The following is a 21983-nucleotide window of genomic DNA, read 5'->3' as shown; positions in this document are numbered from 1 at the left end:
ATGAATCTGAAGAAATTGACCCCATTTCTAGATACATTTGGATTTAAAAAAAAAAATCCATTGAGATGGCTCAATCACCACCAGACTTCTATTCCACCTAACCGCTTCGCCTCCCATTCATGTCAGTTATCTATTTCGTTACTGTTACCCCTCGCCCAAACATGGCTATGTAGTATTGTCTGGTGTTGCAGTGCGGATTTGTAAAACTGTATAGTTGCATAATTCTGTTGGAGATTGTGTGAAGGATGGGGTATTTGAAAACATATACAACCAAGTCATGCACCTTTTTGGACAGTGTTTCTTTATGGAAAAGTAATGCAAAGTCCCCAAAAAAGTTTCCTATTATTCAGTTTAAATCAACAGGGGATGCCACTCTTGGGGCCAGATTTTCAAGAAAGCTCAAGACATTGGGTGTTTTAAAAGTCCCACTCCTTCTGCTACCACATCAAATTAGTTAGGACTAGATGGGATTCTTCTGATGACAGCACAGCAGGGTGGGACTCTGCAGTTCTGGGAGCAGGGCTCTCCCAGCCAATAGCCTGTCATTGGGGTGACAGTTTAATTTAGTTTTTGGTTGATTGAGTTTACTTTACTCCAATAACCTGATACTTAAGGGCAGCAGCACATCTTTTATACTACATATTGCACAGTGTCTCAGTGACTGGTTTGTTAAGCTGCTCTTATAACTTAAGGCTGTAGTCACTACAGAAATTGATCACTGCAGTTTTCTTTCAGCGATTCCCAATTTTCTTTAACAGGTGCAGCACAGTCTGTGCTAGCTGTACGTAGTACTAAGAACGGTATTATTTCATTCAAGATAGAGAAGGAAAATTAAACTCCTTTTCTTCAGCCATGGAGTCAATATTGTTTCTGGTTGTGCAATGTTAAGTTTTCAGTTTTTGTTGTAGGGTGGCAACTGTTAGAGAAATATGGCCCTTGGGTTTCATAACATCCCTGGCTGTGATTTTACACATCTGTGCATAGTTTCTTGGTCATTTCTCAGCTAAAGCTGTTATATGTAGACTTACAGAATTCATTGATGTCCTGACTGACAAACCAAAAGTGGCTTAGAGTAGTGACATCAAGGCAGTTGTTCCAGCTGGTCTTACTGAGCACTCAGGTAGAAGAGCATTTAGACTTTTTTGTTGTTTTGTTTGTTTTTAAAGCATGACACATTCCACCAACAGTATATGTTGCCTACTGTAAGAGTGGCAGAAGCGAGGAGGTCTTTTTTTGTTTTAAAGGAAAGGACGATGGTGGTACAGCTGCCCTATTCCAATGCAAGGCACATTTACATTAACCTCAGCAGTGATACTAGAGTACAAAGTAGTAAACAAACAGGCAAGTTAGCTTCTCTTCCATTAGAAACACAAGGCAAGGTTTAATGGTTGTCAAACAGACTACAAAGGCTGCAGGGAAAGACATTTCATTTCCAAGGGGATTACAAAGATCAGAGGGTATAAGAGTAAAGTTAAATTAAAAAAATATTTGAGTTCATCTCTTTAAAATGATTTGCAGTGTGAGTAACTCACGGGGCAAAAGCTACTGGCGAGCTGGAAGGTCACTTTGCGGGATGGCAATGACATATGCTGTTCAGACTAGGATTTGACAGGGGAGGATGGACGAGACATTTCTGGCATGCAGGCTGCACCATTACCAAGGGAGGATCTGGGCTGCAACTAGTACCAGCCTTACTGAGATACAGGGTGGGTAGGGGATGTGTTATTTTCTTACATTCCCTCAGAGGCCAAGATCCAATTTATTTCTACTTTATGCTTTATTCAGTCCTGCCCTGCCCTACCCCTCCTGACTAACTCAGTAGCAAGAACAGATGGAAGCAGGCAACTGGAAACGTGGCTGCTGTGCACAGAGCCACCCGGGGAAAAACGTCTACTGCAGTGCCAAGCTGTGCCAGAGCCACACTGGAGGAAGGGAGTGGTGGGCAGAGTGCCACACCCATTGCATCACATGTCTTTTAGCAGCTTAATATCCCCCACTCCCAGTACATTAATCATCCCTTCCTGGAACAGGGTTTGAGATGCTCCTTACAGTAGGAAGGTGCTTGTTAGTGTGGCCAGCAGTAGCTTGGATGTTTTCTGTGCATTGGCTCCAATGAAACAAAGCAGGCTGAAATGACAGGGCAAGGAGCATTCCTTAAAATATCTGGGGAAGGAAAAATCTCTATAAGCTGCTGTTGGAATCTAGCAGCTCAGGATGTGTGGCTGGGAGAAGGGCCCCACATTAGAGGCTGTAGCAGTTTCTATCCCATTTTAACAGTGATGTAAGAGTCAGAACATTAAGATTAACCATTTCATTATTCAACAGGTTACACCTAGTATGCAGCCATCATGCAACCCCTAAGACAGTCCAGCAAACAGAAGGGTAGTGAGAACGTTCACAGGAAAACCCACACAGACAGGAAAGGGCTCTTCTCAGGCACTGTCACCTTTCTTTTATTTAGCGACAGAGAACTTGGGATGGTGGACACAGCTTTTGCTCAATTCCACATTGACCAAGGCAAATGGACTTGTTCTCTCCTAGGTCAGAGCAATCCCTCTCATTTCCACCCTGTGAGGATTGGTGCAAAGGAGGACTCCTGTTTAGGGTCACTTTCAGGTTCTGGATCCTAAAATGGATGTTTTAGCTCACACAACTAATCAGGTCAAAAGCAGCATGCTTGGGAAACAGCTTCAGATATACAGGAGACTACCTCCTCCGAGAAACACAAGAGTCTAGGAATCAAGAAATTAAAAAAAAAAAAAAGAACTATATTAAGTTACACTTAGATTGTCCTCTTCTTCCCTCCCCCTGCAGCAAGGGGCCAGGGGATGATTGTTTGCCACAGGCTGTCTCCACCACTTTGGTCATTCCAATTTTACAGTAGTGACCATCACCTCCAAAAAAAGGAAATAAGGATATGATGGCACAGTGGACACCTAGTCTGTGTAACAGACTAAGTTTCCTGTAGGAGAGCAGTTATATTGCAATTTCATGAGAGATAGGACAATACATGGAGGTCAGAACACAAGAAGCTTCACAAAGCAGCCACGTTGAATCTTGCTACACTTTCTGTGGAGACAAGATGGGCACAGAACAATTAAAAAAAATGTAGGGGGGGCCTCAGACTAAATAACTAACCAAGCTGAGATACAACAGACAAGGCTAACCCTGTATCAGTTGCACATACAAGGCAAAGGAAGGGAGTGAATTCTGGGTTAAATATGTACAACAGCAAGATGTTTGGTACTCAAGAGGTGTTAGGTGGAATGTCCATCACTGAAACTCAAACAGAGAGAGTGGAAACAAACTGGATACAGAAAACCATGCTAAAAAGAGCTATTTTACATCATTTAACTAGGAGCAGATTTGCCAATGATTTCGGTAAGATCCTAGGCCAATAGAGCACTGTTGCCTAATCTGAGTGGAGTTCCTTCCAGGAGTCCTTAAAAATAAGGCTTTAGGGTGACCTTTCTAGAAAGGAAAGTTTGGATCACTCTTCACTATCAGAGGGTACAGAGTTTAAACTCCAGAAATACTGTAGACATGTTAAGCTGGTTTCATAGAGCTATGCAGACTAGAAACAAGTTCTGTGCAGACTAGAAACAAGTTCTGTGGAGTCATCTGAAAGCACAGTATATTGGACAGTCTCCTAAGAAATGAAACTGGTATAAGACATTTTGATACCAGACAGTAGAGAACACTATACATCTTCAAGTCAATACCTTCATCTTCCATACACAGGAGAAAATCAAAAAGAGAGGACAGGGATGGAAAATCCTCAGACCGTTTGCTCAGGCAAACCCAATAAAGATTTAGGGGTTTATGTGGCCATCTGTTCCTACTAAACTCCCGATACCATTACAGTGAGTTGTGCTTCTCCAGGCTGAGTGGAGATCCTAAAGAATTACTTGACTCTTCATCAGGTACATTTTTTGATTCATTTGCTCTTTACAGTAGCAAGTGAACAGTAATAAATACATTAGAATCAAGTATAATTTTAAGCAACATGGCATACAGCTTGACCACATAGTTCTGCCAGTGTACCTCAACTCAGTCCTAACCTGCAACATCCCTTGTTACTCCATTGCTGGGTCTCATCTGTCTGCCAAATTGTTTCAAGCTCTGACAAGTTTATACTTACACAAAAATGTTATGTGAAGCCATATATCAAACTTCATCAACTTAGTACTTGGCGGAGGAAAGAATAGCCAGTCAGCTTCCATTTTCATATTGCTCTCAGATTTAACTAACAGCAGATGGGCACACTCCGACCTCTGGGAAGGCTGGATTTAGTTTCCTATGCAGCATTCCAGGGCACAGTGACTTGAGTATGGCTGTTTAGCCTACACATACTTATTCCTCAGGGTCACTTGCTTTCTGTGCGGAAGGCAGGATGCTCCCCTCTCAAATCCAACATTCAGGACAGCTGTTTACCCAAGTGATCAGCTCCATGCAGGCCCAGACACCCTTAGCACAACGTGCACATCGCTACTCCCTTGAACAGAGCAATGGCTACCTAGCCCATAACTATGTCCTTGAATAATCAAACTGGAGCCTGGAGAATACTGCAGTCATTGGAACACAGTGACAGGGTTATAGCATCTGATAGTAGCCAAACCAAGAAGTGTCACCAACACTGACACCTCCCTGCCAGAGGGAAAGTGCTGCTGATACTCCCAATTGCTGCACTTAGCTGAGGGTATGATGGCAGCTTTACACTCCACCTATCCCCATTCTCTTTTCCTGCTCTAGAGGGACTAGAGTTTCAGCCAGATACCACCACCAACTAGGCAGTCATTGAGCTAACTCAGTGGACTTTCCTTAGATCACCTCTCTGGGTGTTGATGTCAGTAAGGAACAGAGGGAGCATCAAACCCACTGCACAGGGGATGCACGACTTCCTGCAGCAGTTACCCAAACATTTCTTACCAAATTATGCTTTTAAAAAGTTCTCTTCAGGAGCAAATCCCTCCTCATTTTCATATTCTCAGGCATATCTGCATTCTGACCGTTTGATGCAAGGAGCCTTCCATCAAGCTCAAGTATCACAAGCTAGGACCGGAAGTCATCACCAGGCATACCTCCACATCAAACAGGAGGGCACACGGGCCGGTAACATTATGGACAGTCCTGATTTAGGGGTATATTCTATCCTTGGTGCACAAGTACAGATCAGAGGGATGACACACCTTACTTGCAAATGTAAACAGGGAGGCGACAAATGGAAGCCTTAAGACTCTCTTGTACAGTAATGGAGGAGCTTCCATTTACAGGACTGCAACAGAGGAAGAAGAGGGGAAGGCAGATTCAAGCAGCATCACCTCTTCATGTCCAAGAAGCTGGTAGCTCAATAACCTCAAGCCTCACTAGAGTGAGCTCTGATTTCAAGCACAGCGGACAATCTATTCTCTTTGGAAGCCACCAGAAACGTGATGTCAAAATACAGCAGCCATTGAAGATGCAGTGAGGCAGGCACCATGGGTCTGATTTAAAAAAGAATTATGACCCCTGACAACTCTTGAAACTATACAACTACGATACAGATATGCGAGCCAGCCATCCGTACAGCCTGAAAAGCATTTTTGCCCCCAACCTCTAGCCACCGGTCAGGTGTTTTGGGGCTGGGGGAGGTGTTGCCTGTGCCTGAAGCCCCACATACTGGCCTCTGCTGCAGACAGGACACTGGTCTGGATGGACCAATAAGCTGATTTGGTGCAATAGCAAATCCCACATTCCTAGCTGGACACTTGAAGTTCTATCAGCAAACTGGTTTCTCTCAACAGTGAGTTATTACACTGAAGAAAAAGGCTGACACAATGTGCAACACTAAAGGAGGACGTGGACACCCTAACAGGAGTGAATTCCTTCAGACCTTCAAAGTTTGGAGTTGTGGGAAAGAGAAAAAGGGTCCAGGGGAAATCACACTGAAAAGCATATGTGGGGGAGATGAGAACAATCCAATTACACTGATCTTTTTAAAATGCTCCCTCTTGCAGCTCTTGCGCTCTTCCCCAAATAAAGACACACTGTTCAATGGCATGTTGAAAAGACGTGCTCGTCATTCTTAATAAACAACTAGAGTAAGAATACATAAGAGAAACAGGGTGGTATCTTTATATGATACACAAGTGTATGGTACAAGAACTCCATCAGGCACAGGAGCCTCAAGTTTAAGGCCTCAATGTCAGGCCAAAAAAAGAAGTGTGGTAAAGTTTTTTTTTTGTTTTGTTTTTTTTGTTTTGTTTTTTTTTTACTTTTAACATCTAAAAATGTCACTTAAAGGTCTGAATAGAAATTGTTTTTTAGAAATCATAATTGCAGTTCACTCTCTCCTCCTCCTTCCAGGACAACAGCAAATTAATGTCTGAGCACAAAGGAGAGACACCTGCCTCTCCTTGGCTGGCTGAGCAGGTCCATCCATCATTCTGCACTCTCCAGGCTGCACATACTCTGAGGAGGCGTCAGAGGCCCCAGCCATCCAGGCCAATCCCATAGCTCATGTTCTGTTTTCTACATCATAAAAAACCAAAGTCAACCAGCAGTTTCAACAGCTCTGAGCTGGCAGAGAAATGCAGCCTCCAATGGTTCTAACAGCTCAGTGTGTTTGGTAGGATACACATTGGTAGGTTTTCCTTTTAAACAGAAGAAGCCTAAAAGGGCTTCATAACTACACCAATAAAAAACAAAACGTAGGCATCTCCTTTAGTGTAAAAGTCTGTACAATTTATCGTTGCTCATCATCCCCCCCACCGCACTGCCCCACCCCACCCCCTTCTGAGCTGGGAAGGATGCCTTAGTGCATGGTGCTGGCATTAGCTACAGCAATAGCTTCCTGAATCTCTCGTATCACCAGGATCCGAGCGAGCATCTGCTCCATCTGCTCTCTGCTGATTGGCTGGATGGAATACCAGATCGGGCTGTTAGGGGCTACCACCGGCTCCGGAGTTAAGTAAAATGTATCATTCCGGCCTTTCACACTCTGGGGGCTGAAAGGGTGGGGGGAACAAAATCAGAAACAGGCAGGTTAGTAACATGTCCTGGAACAAGTAACATCACCCTATTCATTCTGGGGCTTTAAGAATCCTTACAGTGAATGCTGGGCTGATGAATGGTGCAAGACTAGGAGAGCTATGGAAGTTTACTTGCAGGACAAATACAATTATGGGCAATGGTAGGATAAGCTTCTCCTACCATTGGGTCCCACCCAGCCCTAGACAGTCCTCCTCTTGGGGAAAGAGGGGAGCTCTGTCTCAATGACTCATTCAGCCACTGGACTAAGCCAAGGTTAACAATAAAGGGGTCCCCCAACTATCACGTGGACCTATATTCACTAGGAAAGATTAAACTCCTTTCACTTGGGTACCAAAGGTTACCATTTAGCCTTTTAAGAGTCAGTTTTCTTCTCAAACTCCATTTTCACCCCAGTAAAGCTAGTTATGGTGCCATCCATGAAGGAGGGAAGCATACACAAATGCAGCTACTAAGAGACCACTCTCTCATCTCTAATATTCAGAACAAGCTTCCATTTTTGTGGCTGCCGCCACCTGGGTCTCTCCAATATCTCATCCAAAGCAGAGGGAACTTCCATCATGTGCTGTCAGTGCACCCGGGGGCTACTGCACAAGCTCAACTGCTCTGATGTCTAATGTCATAAGTAAACCCTGGGATTAACACTTATGACAATTCACACTTCATGATTTAGCCCCTTCAAATATTGAACAAAACAAGATTTTAGTCATTTTTTTTTAAATGCGACTTTGGACCAAAGTTTGCCCTCTATTAGGGGCACGCATCTCCTATTGAAGTCCCTTATATAGTTAATGTATTTAACACACACAAATTGTACCAATATTAAGGAGAGAGAAATACTGTCCCAAAGACAAAGTTAGCTATCTTTCTGCAGCTATAAAATGCAGTCTAGGTCCACATATATGGAAGATAAGCAACCCCATGTGACAGAAGCACTCACCATTTGAAGAGGTAGAAGTCATAGAGCTTTATGGGGCACCGCAGGGGGTTCTCTGGATTCTCAGTCTGCTCTGCATACATGTCATCTGTAACTGCAAACCAACCCCCCCCCCGAAAACCACAGTGTGTCAAACTGAGTACAGGAAACTGTTTGTAGAACAATAGTAGATAATAAAATAAGCAATGTCAAGCAGCCTCAATGTTTTCAAATCCTACATCATCCTACAACATCTCATGAGTTACCGGCTGCAGGAAAGGTAAAAGGAGTCAGATCGCTGCCCCAAAGCACAGCTCACTTATTAGCAGCCAGAAACCTCCAGGTATTGCTTTTGGCTATCTGCTTTATCACCAAGACCCACTCATTAACCCACCATCTAGCTATAACCTCTAAAAGGCAGGAAGTCTGGTTAAATGAAACGCCAGTACCTGGGCCAGTGGAAGCCTGGGTCAACAGGCCATATTCTACCTCTAAACTCCATGAATGTTCCCAAGAGTCAAGGGCTTTCATGGAGAGAAGGGAACAAGGCTCCACTCTTGTCCTCTCTTTGCTCAGAGATCCTTGCATCACAACAGTGCCTCTGCCTGGGAGAATTGGACTGGAAACCAATCCCCAACCCGTCCGCTGGGAGGCCTGTGTGCCTCACAGCCACTCAACCCTAGGTCAGAAGACATGTGCTCACAGAACACACAGATGTGCTTTATCTCTGATCACTGAGCTACTGGAGGAGGATCTTATTGTCCAAGACATTGATTTCTTGGCACCCCACCTGAAGGCACCTGCAAGTCTCTATAAAACTAGTACAAACAGACCAGGTCTGTCAATCCCAGACATTCTCAAGAAGGCTTGCTTCTCCTCTCATGTACACTCTACCTTTCTGGCCTGTCTGGTGTATACCAAGTGCCTTCAGATACCGGATACTCGTGCTCTTATCCTTGGGATTGGAAGGGTTCTTCTTGGTCTGCCTCAAGACCTTGGAGAAGGCCAACTTCATGTGCTGGTCTACTGTTTTCAACAGGAAGTACCTGAGCAGCAAGAAGAGGACACAGGACATTTATGGAGCAAACAAAGCCTTACTTAGCCTTTCATCTGTCAGTGAAGTGTGGAACTTTACTATCTATGAGCGAGCCAGGGTTCAAACCAGAATCTGAAAGTCAGGTGGTATTCTGAGCAGCAGAACACAAGAAAAGGCAGATGCAAGTCCAGATTTCTCTTTGTTAATTCACTTCCTTGTTTTACTGCATGTAATTTCCTGTATAAAGGGACTACTCTGGGATTTGTTCCCATGCCCCTAACCATTAGAAAGCAATGACCACATTTTAGTCCAATACAGTTTCCTGTCAGTCCTCAAGGATGCTGGAAGTTCCTTGGCTTTTAAATCAACTGCCCCAAATACTTACTTTGTGTTAAAAAACATCAGCGTAGTGAGTAAGGTGGAAGGGGAGTGAGCTCCCAGTTGCTTGCACTCCCACAACATCTCTTCTGTTACATGGCTGGGGAGGACATAACCTGCAACAATCGGAAATCAGCATCACCGACTGAGGTAGTTACAATATGAACACAAGAGGCACTTTCAGGGATACATACTATAAAAAGATTCCTTGGGGAAGGGAAAACAGATTAATTCTCCCATTTCAGAGTTGCTCATTTTTATATCAACCTTTAATAAGCAAGAGTGAGCAAGCTGATGGAATGGAACAAAATGAGCTGTTGGCTTTATGTGCATCCTCAGTCAATGTACAGGGTCAAACACACTATTTGGATGTGTGCACTCTTGATTTTCCCTTATGCAGAAGAGTAATTGTTCACTCCAAACACCTAGATACACAGCAACATCACAAACAGTATGAACCCCAGATCTCGTGCAAAGGCACAGAGAACAAAGCATAAATCAAACAGGCAGAGGGAAAAAGAGGATCCAAAACCCACCACACTACTTAAGCAGAAGTATCTGTACACAAATATAAAAAGGACTGATAGATGATCAGACCAAACTAAGAGAAAAGGGAATAAAAATCTGAAGACAGATTTGTTCCCTGAAAATGTGATCCTTTAGTTCTCATGTGAGTAGGTATAATCTTCCCTACTGCAGCAATAGCATAAAGGAACAGACCTTGCATGAACAAGTTGACACTCACATGTACATAGTGAAGCCCACACACACACACCCACCCCCCCGATCCTATTCTGAATGAAGGGTATAATGTTCAGAAGTTTTTGGCTGCAACATTTCCAAGGCTCTGCCTAAAAGCACCCACAAATAGATTCCAAAATCCACTAAGCTTCAGAACAAGCTAAGCCTTAGGGCAAATCTCTGGTTTTATCACTTGAAGCTGCTCTAGTCTCATCAGCGGCACAGAATACTAAAAGCAAAATGCATTGCCAATTTAGATCAGATCGCTTGCCTCGGACACCAAGGGTAAGTCACTAGGAGGTAGTACAAGAACATCATAATGGCCAGACTGGGTCAGACCAAAGGTCCATCTAGTATAGTATCCTGTCTTCTGACAATGGCCAATGCTATGTGCCCCAGAGGGAATGAACAGAACAGGGAATCATCCAGTGATCCATCCCTTGTCACCCATTCCCAGCATCTGGCAGACAGAGGCTAGGGACACCATCCCTGCTCATCCTGGCTAATAGCCATTGATGGACCTATCCTCCATGAACTTACCTAGTTCTTTTTTGAACCCTGTTATGGTCTTGGCCTTCACAACATCCTCTGACAAGGAGTTGCACAGGTTAACTGTGCGTTGTGTGAAGAAATACTTTCTTGTGTTTGTTTTAAACCTGCCTATTAATTTCCTTTGGTGACCCCTTGTTCTTGTGTTATGAGAAGGAGTAAATAACACTTATTTACTTTCTCCATATCAGTCATGATTTTAAAGACCTCTACCATATCCCCCCTTACTTGTTCCTTTTCCAACATGAAAAGTCCCAATCTTATTAATCTCTCCTCATATGGAAGCTGTTCCATACCTCTAACAACTGTCACCCTTTTCTGAACATGTTCCAATTCCAGTATATTTTTTGAGATGGGGCAACAACATCTGCACGCAGTATTCAAGACATGGGCGTATCAAGGATTTATATAGCAGCAATATGATATTTTCTGTCTTATCTATCCCTTTCCTAATGATTCCTAACATTCTGTTCGCTTTTGACTGCCACTGCACATCAAGTGGATGTTTTCAGAGAACTATCCACAATGACTCCAAGATCTCTCTCTCGAGTGGTAACAGCTAATTTAGACCCCATCATTTTATATGTATAATTGGGATTCTGTTTTCCAATGTGCATTACTTCACATTTATCAACATTTAATTTCATCTGCCATTTATGAATCCATCTCTGCTCAACTCATGCATTCCTTAGAAGGGGCATCAACCCCACACTCCCAACATCAAAAAGATTAAGCAGTTCTCAGAACCCCTTAAAAAGAGTAAGTTAAATGGTGCACAGAGTCAAGCCTAACTAAACCCTTAAAATAGAAGTCAGGACGGGAGTCTGGTGCACAAAACCCTCTGAAATATTTGTACTTATTGCAGGCTCTGGAGAACTTCCCTCCCCAAATCAGTGAAAGTTAAGTAATGTTCCTCTGCCAAGCGTTTCTTCAGATCAGTTTCTAGTCCAAGGGTGGGCAAACTTTTTGGACCGAGGGCCACATCTGGGTATAGAAATTATATGGTGGGCCATGAATACTCCCAAAATTGGGATTAGGGTTCGGGGGTGGGGGGGGGAGGGCGCTCCGGGCTGGGACCGAGGGGTTTGGAGGGGGTCGGGGCATGGGACGGGGTCGGGAGTAGACTCTGGGCAGCACTTACCTCAAGCAGCTCCCAGAAAAAGCAGCATGTCCCCACGCCAGCTCCTATGCGGAGACACAGCCAGGTGGCTCTGCACACTGCCCTGCGCGCAGGTTCCGCCCCTGCAGCTCCCATTGGCTGTGGTTCCTGGGGAATGGGAACTCCGGGGGTGGCAGCATGCGGAGCCCCTTGGCTGCCCCTACGTGTAGGAGCCGGAGTGGAGACGTGCTTCTGCTTCCGGGAGCCATGTGGAGTGGGGCAATACCCCAACCCTGGAGTGGGGCAAGCCCCAGACTCCACTTCCCAGTGGGAGATCAAGGGCCAGATTAAAACATCTGGAGGGCCGGATGTGGCCCCCGAGCTGTAGTTTGCCCACCTCTGTTCTAATCACAGCTTTCAGAAAGATGACACCAGCAAGCTTAAAGCTTTCTCACATCCCACCCCTACCCCAGCATGTCTGAGAGGTCTCTTCCTAAAGCAGAGAAAAGGCGCTTACCAAGAGGGGTGACCCGGGGCTGTACATCCTTGAGAACTTCATGTAACCACTCAGTAAACCGTATATAATAGAGATCTGAGAAAATGTCATCTACTCGTCCGTTTTCAAAGAGATACTGCAAAAGACATTCACAACATAGTCCGATATAATGGCATCAAGCAAACTCCTGTCAGAGGACCTCTCTCTTTGGGATGGAATGAGCCCCCTCCCAGGCTCAAGGTCCAGGCACTAGTCAGGTTTATGTATTTCCTGTGTTATTGTTGTCATCGTTTGCTGGGGAGGTTCCACAAAATACACCTTGGAAAGTACAAATACCCCTGTACTGATGACAGTGCACCAGAAACAAATCAATAACTGCTGCACGAGTGGATAACAGAGGAGGAAGAGTCTTAAAAGCAAAGGTGGCTGGCTCTCAGCTATTTACAAAGGATGAGTTTATTTGAAATTTACATTTAAGTTATTGCCCTGCGTGCACTGGGATTGTTTCTTTAGGATACAAATATCCTCTCACTTTATTGAATAAAAGAAAGAATCTGGGTTTGCAACAGTATTTTTCTTCTCTATACCAAGTAATAGGCCTCCATTCACATTTCAGGCAAGTCAAAGCTGAAACACTGATTTTAAAGCAGGACAGACTAGATCTAAAGCATTACACTTTGCTTGAAAAAACTTTCCCATTAAATTCTCATCACATTATTTCATTCAATTAATAGCAACTATTTTGTTTAATTGCATGCTAGTATCCCTTTAAAAAAATCCTCTCAAACTGTTCACTCAAAGTTGCATGTTCCATCAAACACAGAAGAGGTTTCCCAAATTCATTCACTATTCTATATATAAAACAAAGCTGGAGAGCTTGATATTAATAGCAACTGCCACCATCATTCTAGGTCTTACAAAGAGAAAGCTATCTACAAACAAACACTGTCTGATCACAGCATATGCAGTTTTGTTGCGTTCACACTACATAAAATAAGAGATCCTACCTTCTGAATACACAGGAAGATATAGTAGAGTACATCTGGATCGTATGGTTCGCCTTCACCATTGCGAGCTTCTCGTGTCATCAAGCATAGCCCATAATTCAACTCAGCCACAGCAGAGGAGATGAGATCTTCCTGGAATCTCAGCAGCTGGCGTCCTGCAAAGCAAAAATGTCATGATGAATTTGCTTTAAAAAAAAAAAAAAAGCAGACTCCGATTTTCAAGCATAATCTTCCATTTCACCACTGTCCACCCCTCCCTCCCAATATGCTCTCTCCACTTCCGAACAGCTCCCTTAGCACATCATAAGCCTCACCATAAGATCAACAGTGGGAGCAATGGAGACCTTAAGCATTCATAAATCAACTCAGAGAAGCAGGGAAAGACATTTAGAGAAAACTGACACCAGCACCACTCATTCTATATGGAGACCATCTCCTCCATTATCTGCAATGAAACATTTTTCCTACAGCAATGGGAAAGCCAGAAAACAAAACAAAAAATAATAGCATTTGCTGATTCATTAAGTAGCTCGTGTATGGGGCTATTTTGTTGCTGTAACTGGCACTCATCCATCACAGTCCTACATGGCCTTTTCTGCGGCCACCAAACTACGTTCCTGAGCTAGTAGCTCAATATGGAACACAAATACTTCTTGGAGCATTTCATGATGCAGTTGGCAAAGAAAACATTCTTAAGCTTGGAAGGATTAGACTTTTATTTGGTAAATGTCGATTTCACTGTATACAAACTAATGAAAAAATATTTCCATTGATAATCACTGAAATTCACAGGTAAGCAGAATTTCATACTTTGAGTTTGATTTAAGGATATTTATTTGTGTATGCTTTAACATGATGTTGACAATTTGTGTTTAATGGTTGAAAAGTTATTTTTTTGAATCTCAATGACTACTGTCATTACATAATTACACAATGTGTCCCCCAGGATTTCTTACAACTGTGAAAGGTTGAAAATATACATATAAAAATTAGGGAAAAATACTTTACAATAATCAATATTATCCTTTAAAGTTTTATAGATACAGTTCTATAAAAGTTCAATTCTGCCAAGCCTAACCATTACACTGTGACAAATTGAACTTGAGATCCCAAACTACAATCACCACTCAAACCAGGAGAGAGTTTTCCCTAACAAAAGAGATGGAACATGGCAGTGGTTCTGCTGAACAGGAAAATGATCCTTGAAATCAGGGTAGAAGGAAGGGTTGAGAGAGATTTGGAGCTTAGGAAAACTAGATAGGTAGCTCTAGTCTGAACCAAGTGTAGTCTTGTTTCATTTGCTACCTGATCCCTACTTGAAAGCAATTTCTAGTGGTGAAAACATGGAGTAAAACATACCATGCCAGATAACCCCCTCCCATGACACTTACTGCCAATAGGGGCTAGCCTGTTCTGAGACTCCTTTTCCAGCTCTGCATTCTTGGTCTGTGCCCAGCTTTTCCACACTTCGAGCCCTTCTTCTGGCTTCAGAGAGTTCGGAAGCAAGAGTTCAGGAGAAGGCTGAGGCTGTGGCTGTGGCTCCACTTCAGCTACCTGAACAGTTTGAGCCTGTGAAAGAAAACCACTTCTAGTCACGTTTCCTTCGAGATGCAACAAGAAAGCCAAAATAGGACATTTCTTTTTTGCCTCATTTTTCTTGTCTTGTAGCACCATCTCCTCACTCCCAGTAGTGAATGCTGCCATGATGAATAGCAACTCACTCATATCTCACTGACAGGCATGGTATATAAACCTAAAAAGGAGGACTTTAGTGTCATATCAGTGATCATGCATGAACAATCCAAAATATTCTCTGATCCCTAAGACCAGCTACATTTTCACTTCAGGCAGGTATTTTGAAAAGCCTCCAGTCCATTCCATGTGGGTAGTTTAAACCAGTATTGCAAAATTTTCCAGAAGTGTTCCCAGCCATTCATCCAGATCATAAAGATCATTTATATTTTATTCACGTATGCACACAGAGGCAAATAATTTTCACCAAAGGTAAACAACTTTACAGGACACAGATCCTCTCAGAGTAATTTTTTCCTCTATTCATGAATAGAATAGGTTAATCTATTGATTTATCAGGTCCTTTTAGCTTCATCACTTTTTCCCTGGTTGACAGGGGAAAATTAGCTTAAACAGTGTTTCAAAAACCATTGTATTAGATGTAGAGTTAACAGCAGAACAGTGCATGCTGAGGATTGGTCTTTTAGAGAGAAAGGCTGCCCTCTAGTGGGAGACAGTAGCAAGGTGGCAACACTTTTTTAAAAAAGGAAACTGAAGTTCTGTTCTATCAGAAGGGCATCTTCTCTCCACTTTACCAGCTATGTTCTTCAGTTGCCAGTAGAGTCAATGGCAATTATGCTAATAAATGAACTTTCATAAAATGGCACTTGTACCAACACTGCAGTTTAAAGACACGAAGGACCACCCTACTCTAAGGAGGGCCCACTCACAATGGACTCTTTATTCTGAAAAAAGAAAAGGAGGACTTGTGGCACCTTAGAGACCTAACAAATTTATCTGAGCGTAAGCTTTTGTGAGCTACATCTGATGAAGTGAGCTGTAGCTCACAAAAGCTTATGCTCAAATAAATTTGTTAGTCTCTAAGGTGCCAAAAGTCCTCCTTTTCTTTTTGCGGATACAGACTAACATGGCTGCTAACCTGTCTTTATTCTGAAGCAATTAACACACAATAACAGTTGCAACACTGTTATAATCCCAGGTGAGCAACATACCACTAGATAAGCCAGGCTCTAGGTATGTTACAACATACAGGCACATTGTGGTGTCCTGTTGACAGCCTACTCCATCCTTATCCTGCAAGAATAGGATGCTTGTAAGTGTCAGTTTCACCTATTTACATGAAGGAGCAGCTAGAGAACAGAGATACCATGCAATCTACATAGTGATATCTACCACCTTTAATATGGTCCCTCTTTAAAAAGGCAGATAATGTGAAAATCTCCATTTGATCTGTCAATTGCCAAGTGTCTCAGAATTGCATATTGTTACCTTATGAATAGTTTTTTTTCATATTTAGTGACACTCAAATCACCGATACTAAAATGCCAGTCAATTTCACTAACAAATCAGTATACTGCTCCCAACCTACTGAAAAACTAGTTGCTAATCTATGCATGTATTCTGGAAAACGTCACAGCATCTATTGGGAAGTTTAACACACACACTGCAAGAGGAGTCTTCCCTTGACAATAGGGCCCCAGAGTCAAAGCTTTGTCACCTCAAGTGGCAGACATTATTTCACAACATGGTGCCTTATGTGCAGTCAGTCACTCCAACCTGTTCATCCAGCACCACCTATGCAAGCTGACCGTTGTTTACAAGCAGAACTGGAAGGGAATTAAGCGTATCCCTTCCTAACTTCCTCCTCCTCATACAGAGCTTTTGTATTTACTTGAACTGAAAGCTAATGGGATTCAGACAAAGCTTTAATTGTTCATTTGATTAAGGGCTGTATTCAGTGGAACACTGGAATGCGTTACCTAGGGAGGTGGTAGAATCTCCTTCCTTAGAGGTTTTTAAGGTCAGGCTTGACAAAGCCCTGGCTGGGATGATTTAACTGGGACTTGGTCCTGCTTTGAGCAGGGGGTTGGACTAGATGACCTTCTGGGGTCCCTTCCAACCCTGATATTCTATGATTCTATGATTCATCTCATTTACCTTGAAAATTTACAAGTGAGGGATTCGTAGCCAACACAGGGCCCCCTTTTTACATCCACTCCCATTAGAGAAGGGAAAAGGCAAATTAAAAGGGGAGCCACATGCACACCCAAAAAATGGAAGAGTTGCTACAATTAAGATAATAAATTGCTTGATTTGGTATCACCAAAAAAAAATAAAATAAAATAAAAGTCACTCAAAGTATGTTTGTGGACATGCTTTCCTTTGGAAGTCTCGTTCTTCTGAAGCTCCACAGAACTATGGTGAAGACAATGCAAGGTTTACAAGGGAGAAATCCACAGCATTACCAACAAATGAAAAGCAAGTCTGCTAAAGGCACAAACCCTGTAATAGCCTCAGACATGAGTTTTTAGACAGACCGAGTGCATCCCAGTGTCAAGCTCTCCTGCATCACCTGACAGCTGCTGTTTACACAACAGCACCTATATTACAGAAAGTGGAGCTAGGGCAGAATCTGAGACCAAGTCCTTTAATTGAAGGGGCTCTTCTTTTACCATCAGGGCAGACAGGGATGAAGCTTAACTTGAGAAACAAACAACAGTCTTGGGGAAAGAGAGCTCGGGGTGAGGCATGGCCCCACATTTGCAGACCAACTTCTTGAATGCTGTCTCCTTGCTCCCCATGAAACGATAAAGTTTTTACTGCCACAGTCTAGCAGAAGAGCAGCACTGGCTATCTTCCTGCGAGTACCTCACAATCACTCTCAGTCTGAGGGCTGGCAATCAGGCTGGGGTAAAAAGCAATTTCCAGTGCAGTGAACTGATTGACATAGAATCATAGAATCATAGAATATCAGGGTTGGAAGGGACCCCAGAAGGTCATCTAGTCCAACCCCCTGCTCAAAGCAGGACCAAGTCCCAGTTAAATCATCCTAGCCAGGGCTTTGTCAAGCCTGACCTTAAAAACCTCTAAGGAAGGAGATTCTACCACCTCCCTAGGTAACGCATTCCAGTGTTTCACCACCCTCTTAGTGAAAAAGTTTTTCTTAATATCCAATCTAAACCTCCCCCATTGCAACTTGAGACCATTACTCCTCGTTCTGTCATCTGCTACCATTGAGAACAGTCTAGAGCCATCCTCTTTGAAACCCCCTTTCAGGTAGTTGAAAGCAGCTATCAAATCCCCCCTCATTCTTCTCTTCTGCAGACTAAACAATCCCAGCTCCCTCAGCCTCTCCTCATAAGTCATGTGCTCTAGACCCCTAATCATTTTTGTTGCCCTTCGCTGTACTCTTTCCAATTTATCCACATCCTTCTTGTAGTGTGGGGCCCAAAACTGGACACAGTACTCCAGATGAGGCCTCACCAGTGTCGAATAGAGGGGAACCATCACGTCCCTCGTAGACGTGACATGCTTCTACTTTTCCTTACTCATGAACAACATACCAGCCCAGACAGCCAGCCAGCAGCTAGATGGATCCTGGGGGGCAGGGGGCATATCAATGCTGCAGAAGCAGGTGAACGGGGAGTACAAAGTACTGGGAAAAGCTCTGGGTTCCGAGGAGCTCAATCCACAGCAGTGGCAGGTCAAACTCCTCACGATACTCCTACAGCAGCAAAGGGGAGGGGGGTCAGAAGGACCCACCCTTTCCTTCCCAGTAATAATCCAATAGGATAACTACAGGTGGGCCTCAGGACAGGTCCAAAAGGACAACCTGGCGGCTTTATCCTCCTTCCTCTAAAATGGAAGACTGAATTCCAACTTGCCTAGATATTCCTGGCACTAGAGGGGACACACTACTCCCCAGCAGACCAAGAAGGTGCAATTAGTAGTAAGCAGCCACATTGCTATAGGTGTGCTGTACCGCTGTGCAGGGGAATGTGAAGCAGAAGTAGGGAGGTGTTAGTCAGACCATTACTGAAATACTGCTTCTAGTTCTTGGGTTCACACTCCAAAAGATGTGAACAAATAGGACAGACTTCAGAAGAGCGCTACAAGAGTGACTAGAGGTCTGGAAAAATCTACCTTGCAGGGAGAGGCTAAAGCAGCTCAACCTATTTAGTTTCTCCAAGAGAAGATTAAGAGGTGACTTGATCATGGTCTAAAGTAACTACATGGGAGGCTGGGGAAGATTTGGTATCAGAGGGCTCTGTAATCTAGCAGATGAAGGAAAAACATCCAATGGCTAGAAGCTGAAGCTAAACAAATTTAGACCAGAAATAAGGCAGGTTTTAAATAGGGTAATTAACCTCTAGAACTTACTGAGAGATGTGGTGGGTTCTTTTAAATCAAGACTGGATATCCTTTAAAAAGATACTCTACCTCAACCAGAAGTTATAGGACTGATGTAGGAATCACTTGGTGAATTCTATGGCCTGTGTTATGCAGGATGTCAGATAAGGATTAATTAAAATGATCCCTTCTGACCTTAAAACCTATGGGTGAAATCCTAGCTTCACTGCAGTAAGTGGAAAAACTCTTATTTACTTCAATAGAGCCTGGATTTCATATTGCGTCTGTATTCCTGCACTACAGGCATTTACTAAAACAGGACATGGCGTAGAGACAGACTGGTACATCTGATCATCAATGAGATGCGTTTCATCAGCTGACCAGCCGTCAAACCCTCAGCTCTCTGTCAAGTGTTTCACGCTACTCTGAGCGGAGTGATTCAAAGTGACTGATGAAGTGGCTAGCATCGGGTGCATCACATTAGTTTCACTGGGGTGGGGCTCTAACTATTCCAATAGAGTAACTAGAACAGCTCAGAACATTAACTCAGCACAGGAGAGTACTGAAGTATAAGAATACCTGCTACAAGTATACTGCCTCATTTACACTAGAGGCCAGAACAGCAGTTTCACCTTCTGATTCTTGCCCCCCATAATCATGCCCCTGACGAAAGTGACTGACGTGACACAAATGCAAGCTGGGGACTGGTCAAATGTTCAGTGTCATGCATAGATTGGAATGTAGACATGCAATATTTAGAAGGATCCTATGAAGCACAGGATACCTGACAGACAACATCTCTCTCCCCACACCATCAACATGTCATTAAAATCAAGGGCAGGCATAACAGAAGCAGTTTTACTCACAGAACAAGCCACTTGGAGCTGCTGCTGCTGCCCCTGCTCTTGGGCTGTGGGCTGCTGTTGCTGCTGCGGGTCCCATATGTGCACCGTCTGAGCTGTATTCTGGTATGTCCCTGCCACAGCCTGCACTGCCACTGGAATGTGGATGTTGCCATTCATGAACTGTGCTGGAAAGAGCGAGTTAGCGATAGTTTGCACCACTTCCTCCTGTGAGTTTTTCACTACAGATGCACCTCCCACCATCTTATCCTTGTCATCCTCCAGCTTCACAGCAGCCAGTGTTGTTGGCGAGCCACTGACGTGGACAGCATTGTAGGCCTCCTGGGGGATGGCGATGTGGGTTATATTTTGCTGCTGAAGGTCACCACGTGGCTGAGCTGAGTAAACAGGGATGGTCCAAGTCTCTCCAGTGGGGCTAGTAATGGTCCCAGTGGCACTGTATAGGTGAGCACTGTCCACTGTTAATAAGTCCGGCCTTAAAGATACATAACTCTGCTGCTGGCCTTGAGGAATGGCCAACACTGTGGCAACTGGCTGCCCTGAAATAGCATATGACACAGTAATAGGCATATCTACTTTACGCTTCTTCACTGGCTGAAGGACACTAGCGGTGCTGATCCGCCGTTCACCTTCCCGTGGTGAGCCCTGCTGAGAAGGTGGAGGGGACAGTGCCCCAACTGTCTGGATCTGGATCTGTTGGCTACCAGCAATGGCCTGTCCAGACACAAGCTGGGCCTGGATCTGCTGGTGCTGTATGTGTTCCTCCTGGATCTCAGTGGCCTGGATCTGCTGGGCAGTCTGTACATGCTGCACCTGGATTTGAGCTGCTTGCAGCTGAGATGGGCTCGGGCTCTGAAGAGACTGACCCTGTATTGTCTGGGATGCCTGCTGCTGTGCCTGGCCTTGGATCTGAACTTGGACCTGTATTGGCTGCTCTGAGGCTTGGTGGACAGTGAGCTGGGGAGAGAGCTGCTGGGCAGAGACCTGTTGCGGGGACTGCTGGACCTGGACTTGTACCTGTAACAGCAAACGTTCAATAATTAGTGCTCATGCACAAGAGCTTTAGTTCAATGGTGACACCATGAACAGACAATACGGTCTATAGTCTAGAGCTCTCTGATGTGCTCAGTTTTGTATTAATTTATTATATAATCCGGATCAGCAAGATCCTAGAGGAAGCATAGGAAAAGATAGAGAATTAGGCATCTTGCCTAAGGAGATCTCAAAGCTATCTCGCAAAGGGAAGGCAGAGTGAATGCTGGATTTCCTCAGCACAATTCATTGCACTTTTCAACGGAAGAAGTTCACAAACTGTATCGCACACCACTTCCCAAACAACTCCAGTCTATAAAGACAGACAGGCATCCCAGGAAGCTGAAGAATACCCTTCAGAACCACCAGAATTGATAGAATGTGCACTATCAGAAATCCAGCCTACCTCATAGCAAATCAATGTAAGGTCACACCTGATGCAAACACATCAGAGAGGTCACAGATTCCGTGACTTTCTGTGACCACTACAGTGGCAGGGAGCCCCTGCACCGGGGCACTGGCCATTGCTGGGGCAGTCTTGGGCCACCGTGCCCCCGCAGCAGAATTTGGGTGTGAGGGGGAAAGGGGTGCAGGATAGGTGAGGGGGTGCTAGGTGGTGCTTACCTGGGGGGCTCCCTGGAAGCAGCGACATCCCCCTTGATCAGCTGCTAGGCAGAGGCATGGCCAGGCAGCTCTGTGCGATACCTCCACCCAGAGCGCTGGCTTTGCAGCTCCCACTGGCTGTGGCTCCCCACCCCACCCACTGTGTGCACGCGGGGTGGGGGGAGAGGAGGAGAAGAGAAGGGAGGTACAGAGCCAGGTAGATAGCCAGCAGAGGTCCTGGGCCACGTGCTGCCCCAGCAGGAATCCCAGGTCTCCAAGTTTTAATCACAGGCCTTGAATTTTTAATGTCAGTGATTTTTACTAAAAATGTCCATGACTAAAATGTAGCCT

The 21983-nt window shown here is 44.2% G+C and overlaps 1 protein-coding gene across 12 annotated transcripts in view; it reads right to left on the bottom strand.

The window, feature by feature from the left end:
• Positions 1–1356: 1356 nt before the first annotated feature.
• The window catches only part of QRICH1 (glutamine rich 1), a 44939-nt gene continuing 24312 nt past the window's right edge, over positions 1357–21983 (bottom strand). For all 12 annotated transcript variants that reach the window (XM_038408957.2, XM_043519897.1, XM_038408959.2 and 9 more), the window contains 8 exons: positions 20001–21014; positions 14643–14820; positions 13252–13406; positions 12266–12380; positions 9367–9475; positions 8840–8991; positions 7970–8060; positions 1357–6986 (listed from right to left, as the gene is read on the bottom strand). In XM_038408957.2, coding sequence (XP_038264885.1) covers positions 6794–6986; positions 7970–8060; positions 8840–8991; positions 9367–9475; positions 12266–12380; positions 13252–13406; positions 14643–14820; positions 20001–21014 — 2007 coding nt within the window. In that variant the 3' untranslated portion in view covers positions 1357–6793. The remainder of the gene's footprint in view (positions 6987–7969; positions 8061–8839; positions 8992–9366; positions 9476–12265; positions 12381–13251; positions 13407–14642; positions 14821–20000; positions 21015–21983) is intronic.

Source organism: Dermochelys coriacea, chromosome 7 (genome assembly GCF_009764565.3).
Source record: "Dermochelys coriacea isolate rDerCor1 chromosome 7, rDerCor1.pri.v4, whole genome shotgun sequence".
NCBI lineage: Eukaryota > Metazoa > Chordata > Testudines > Dermochelyidae > Dermochelys > Dermochelys coriacea.
This window is presented reverse-complemented; position numbering and strand designations above follow the sequence as displayed.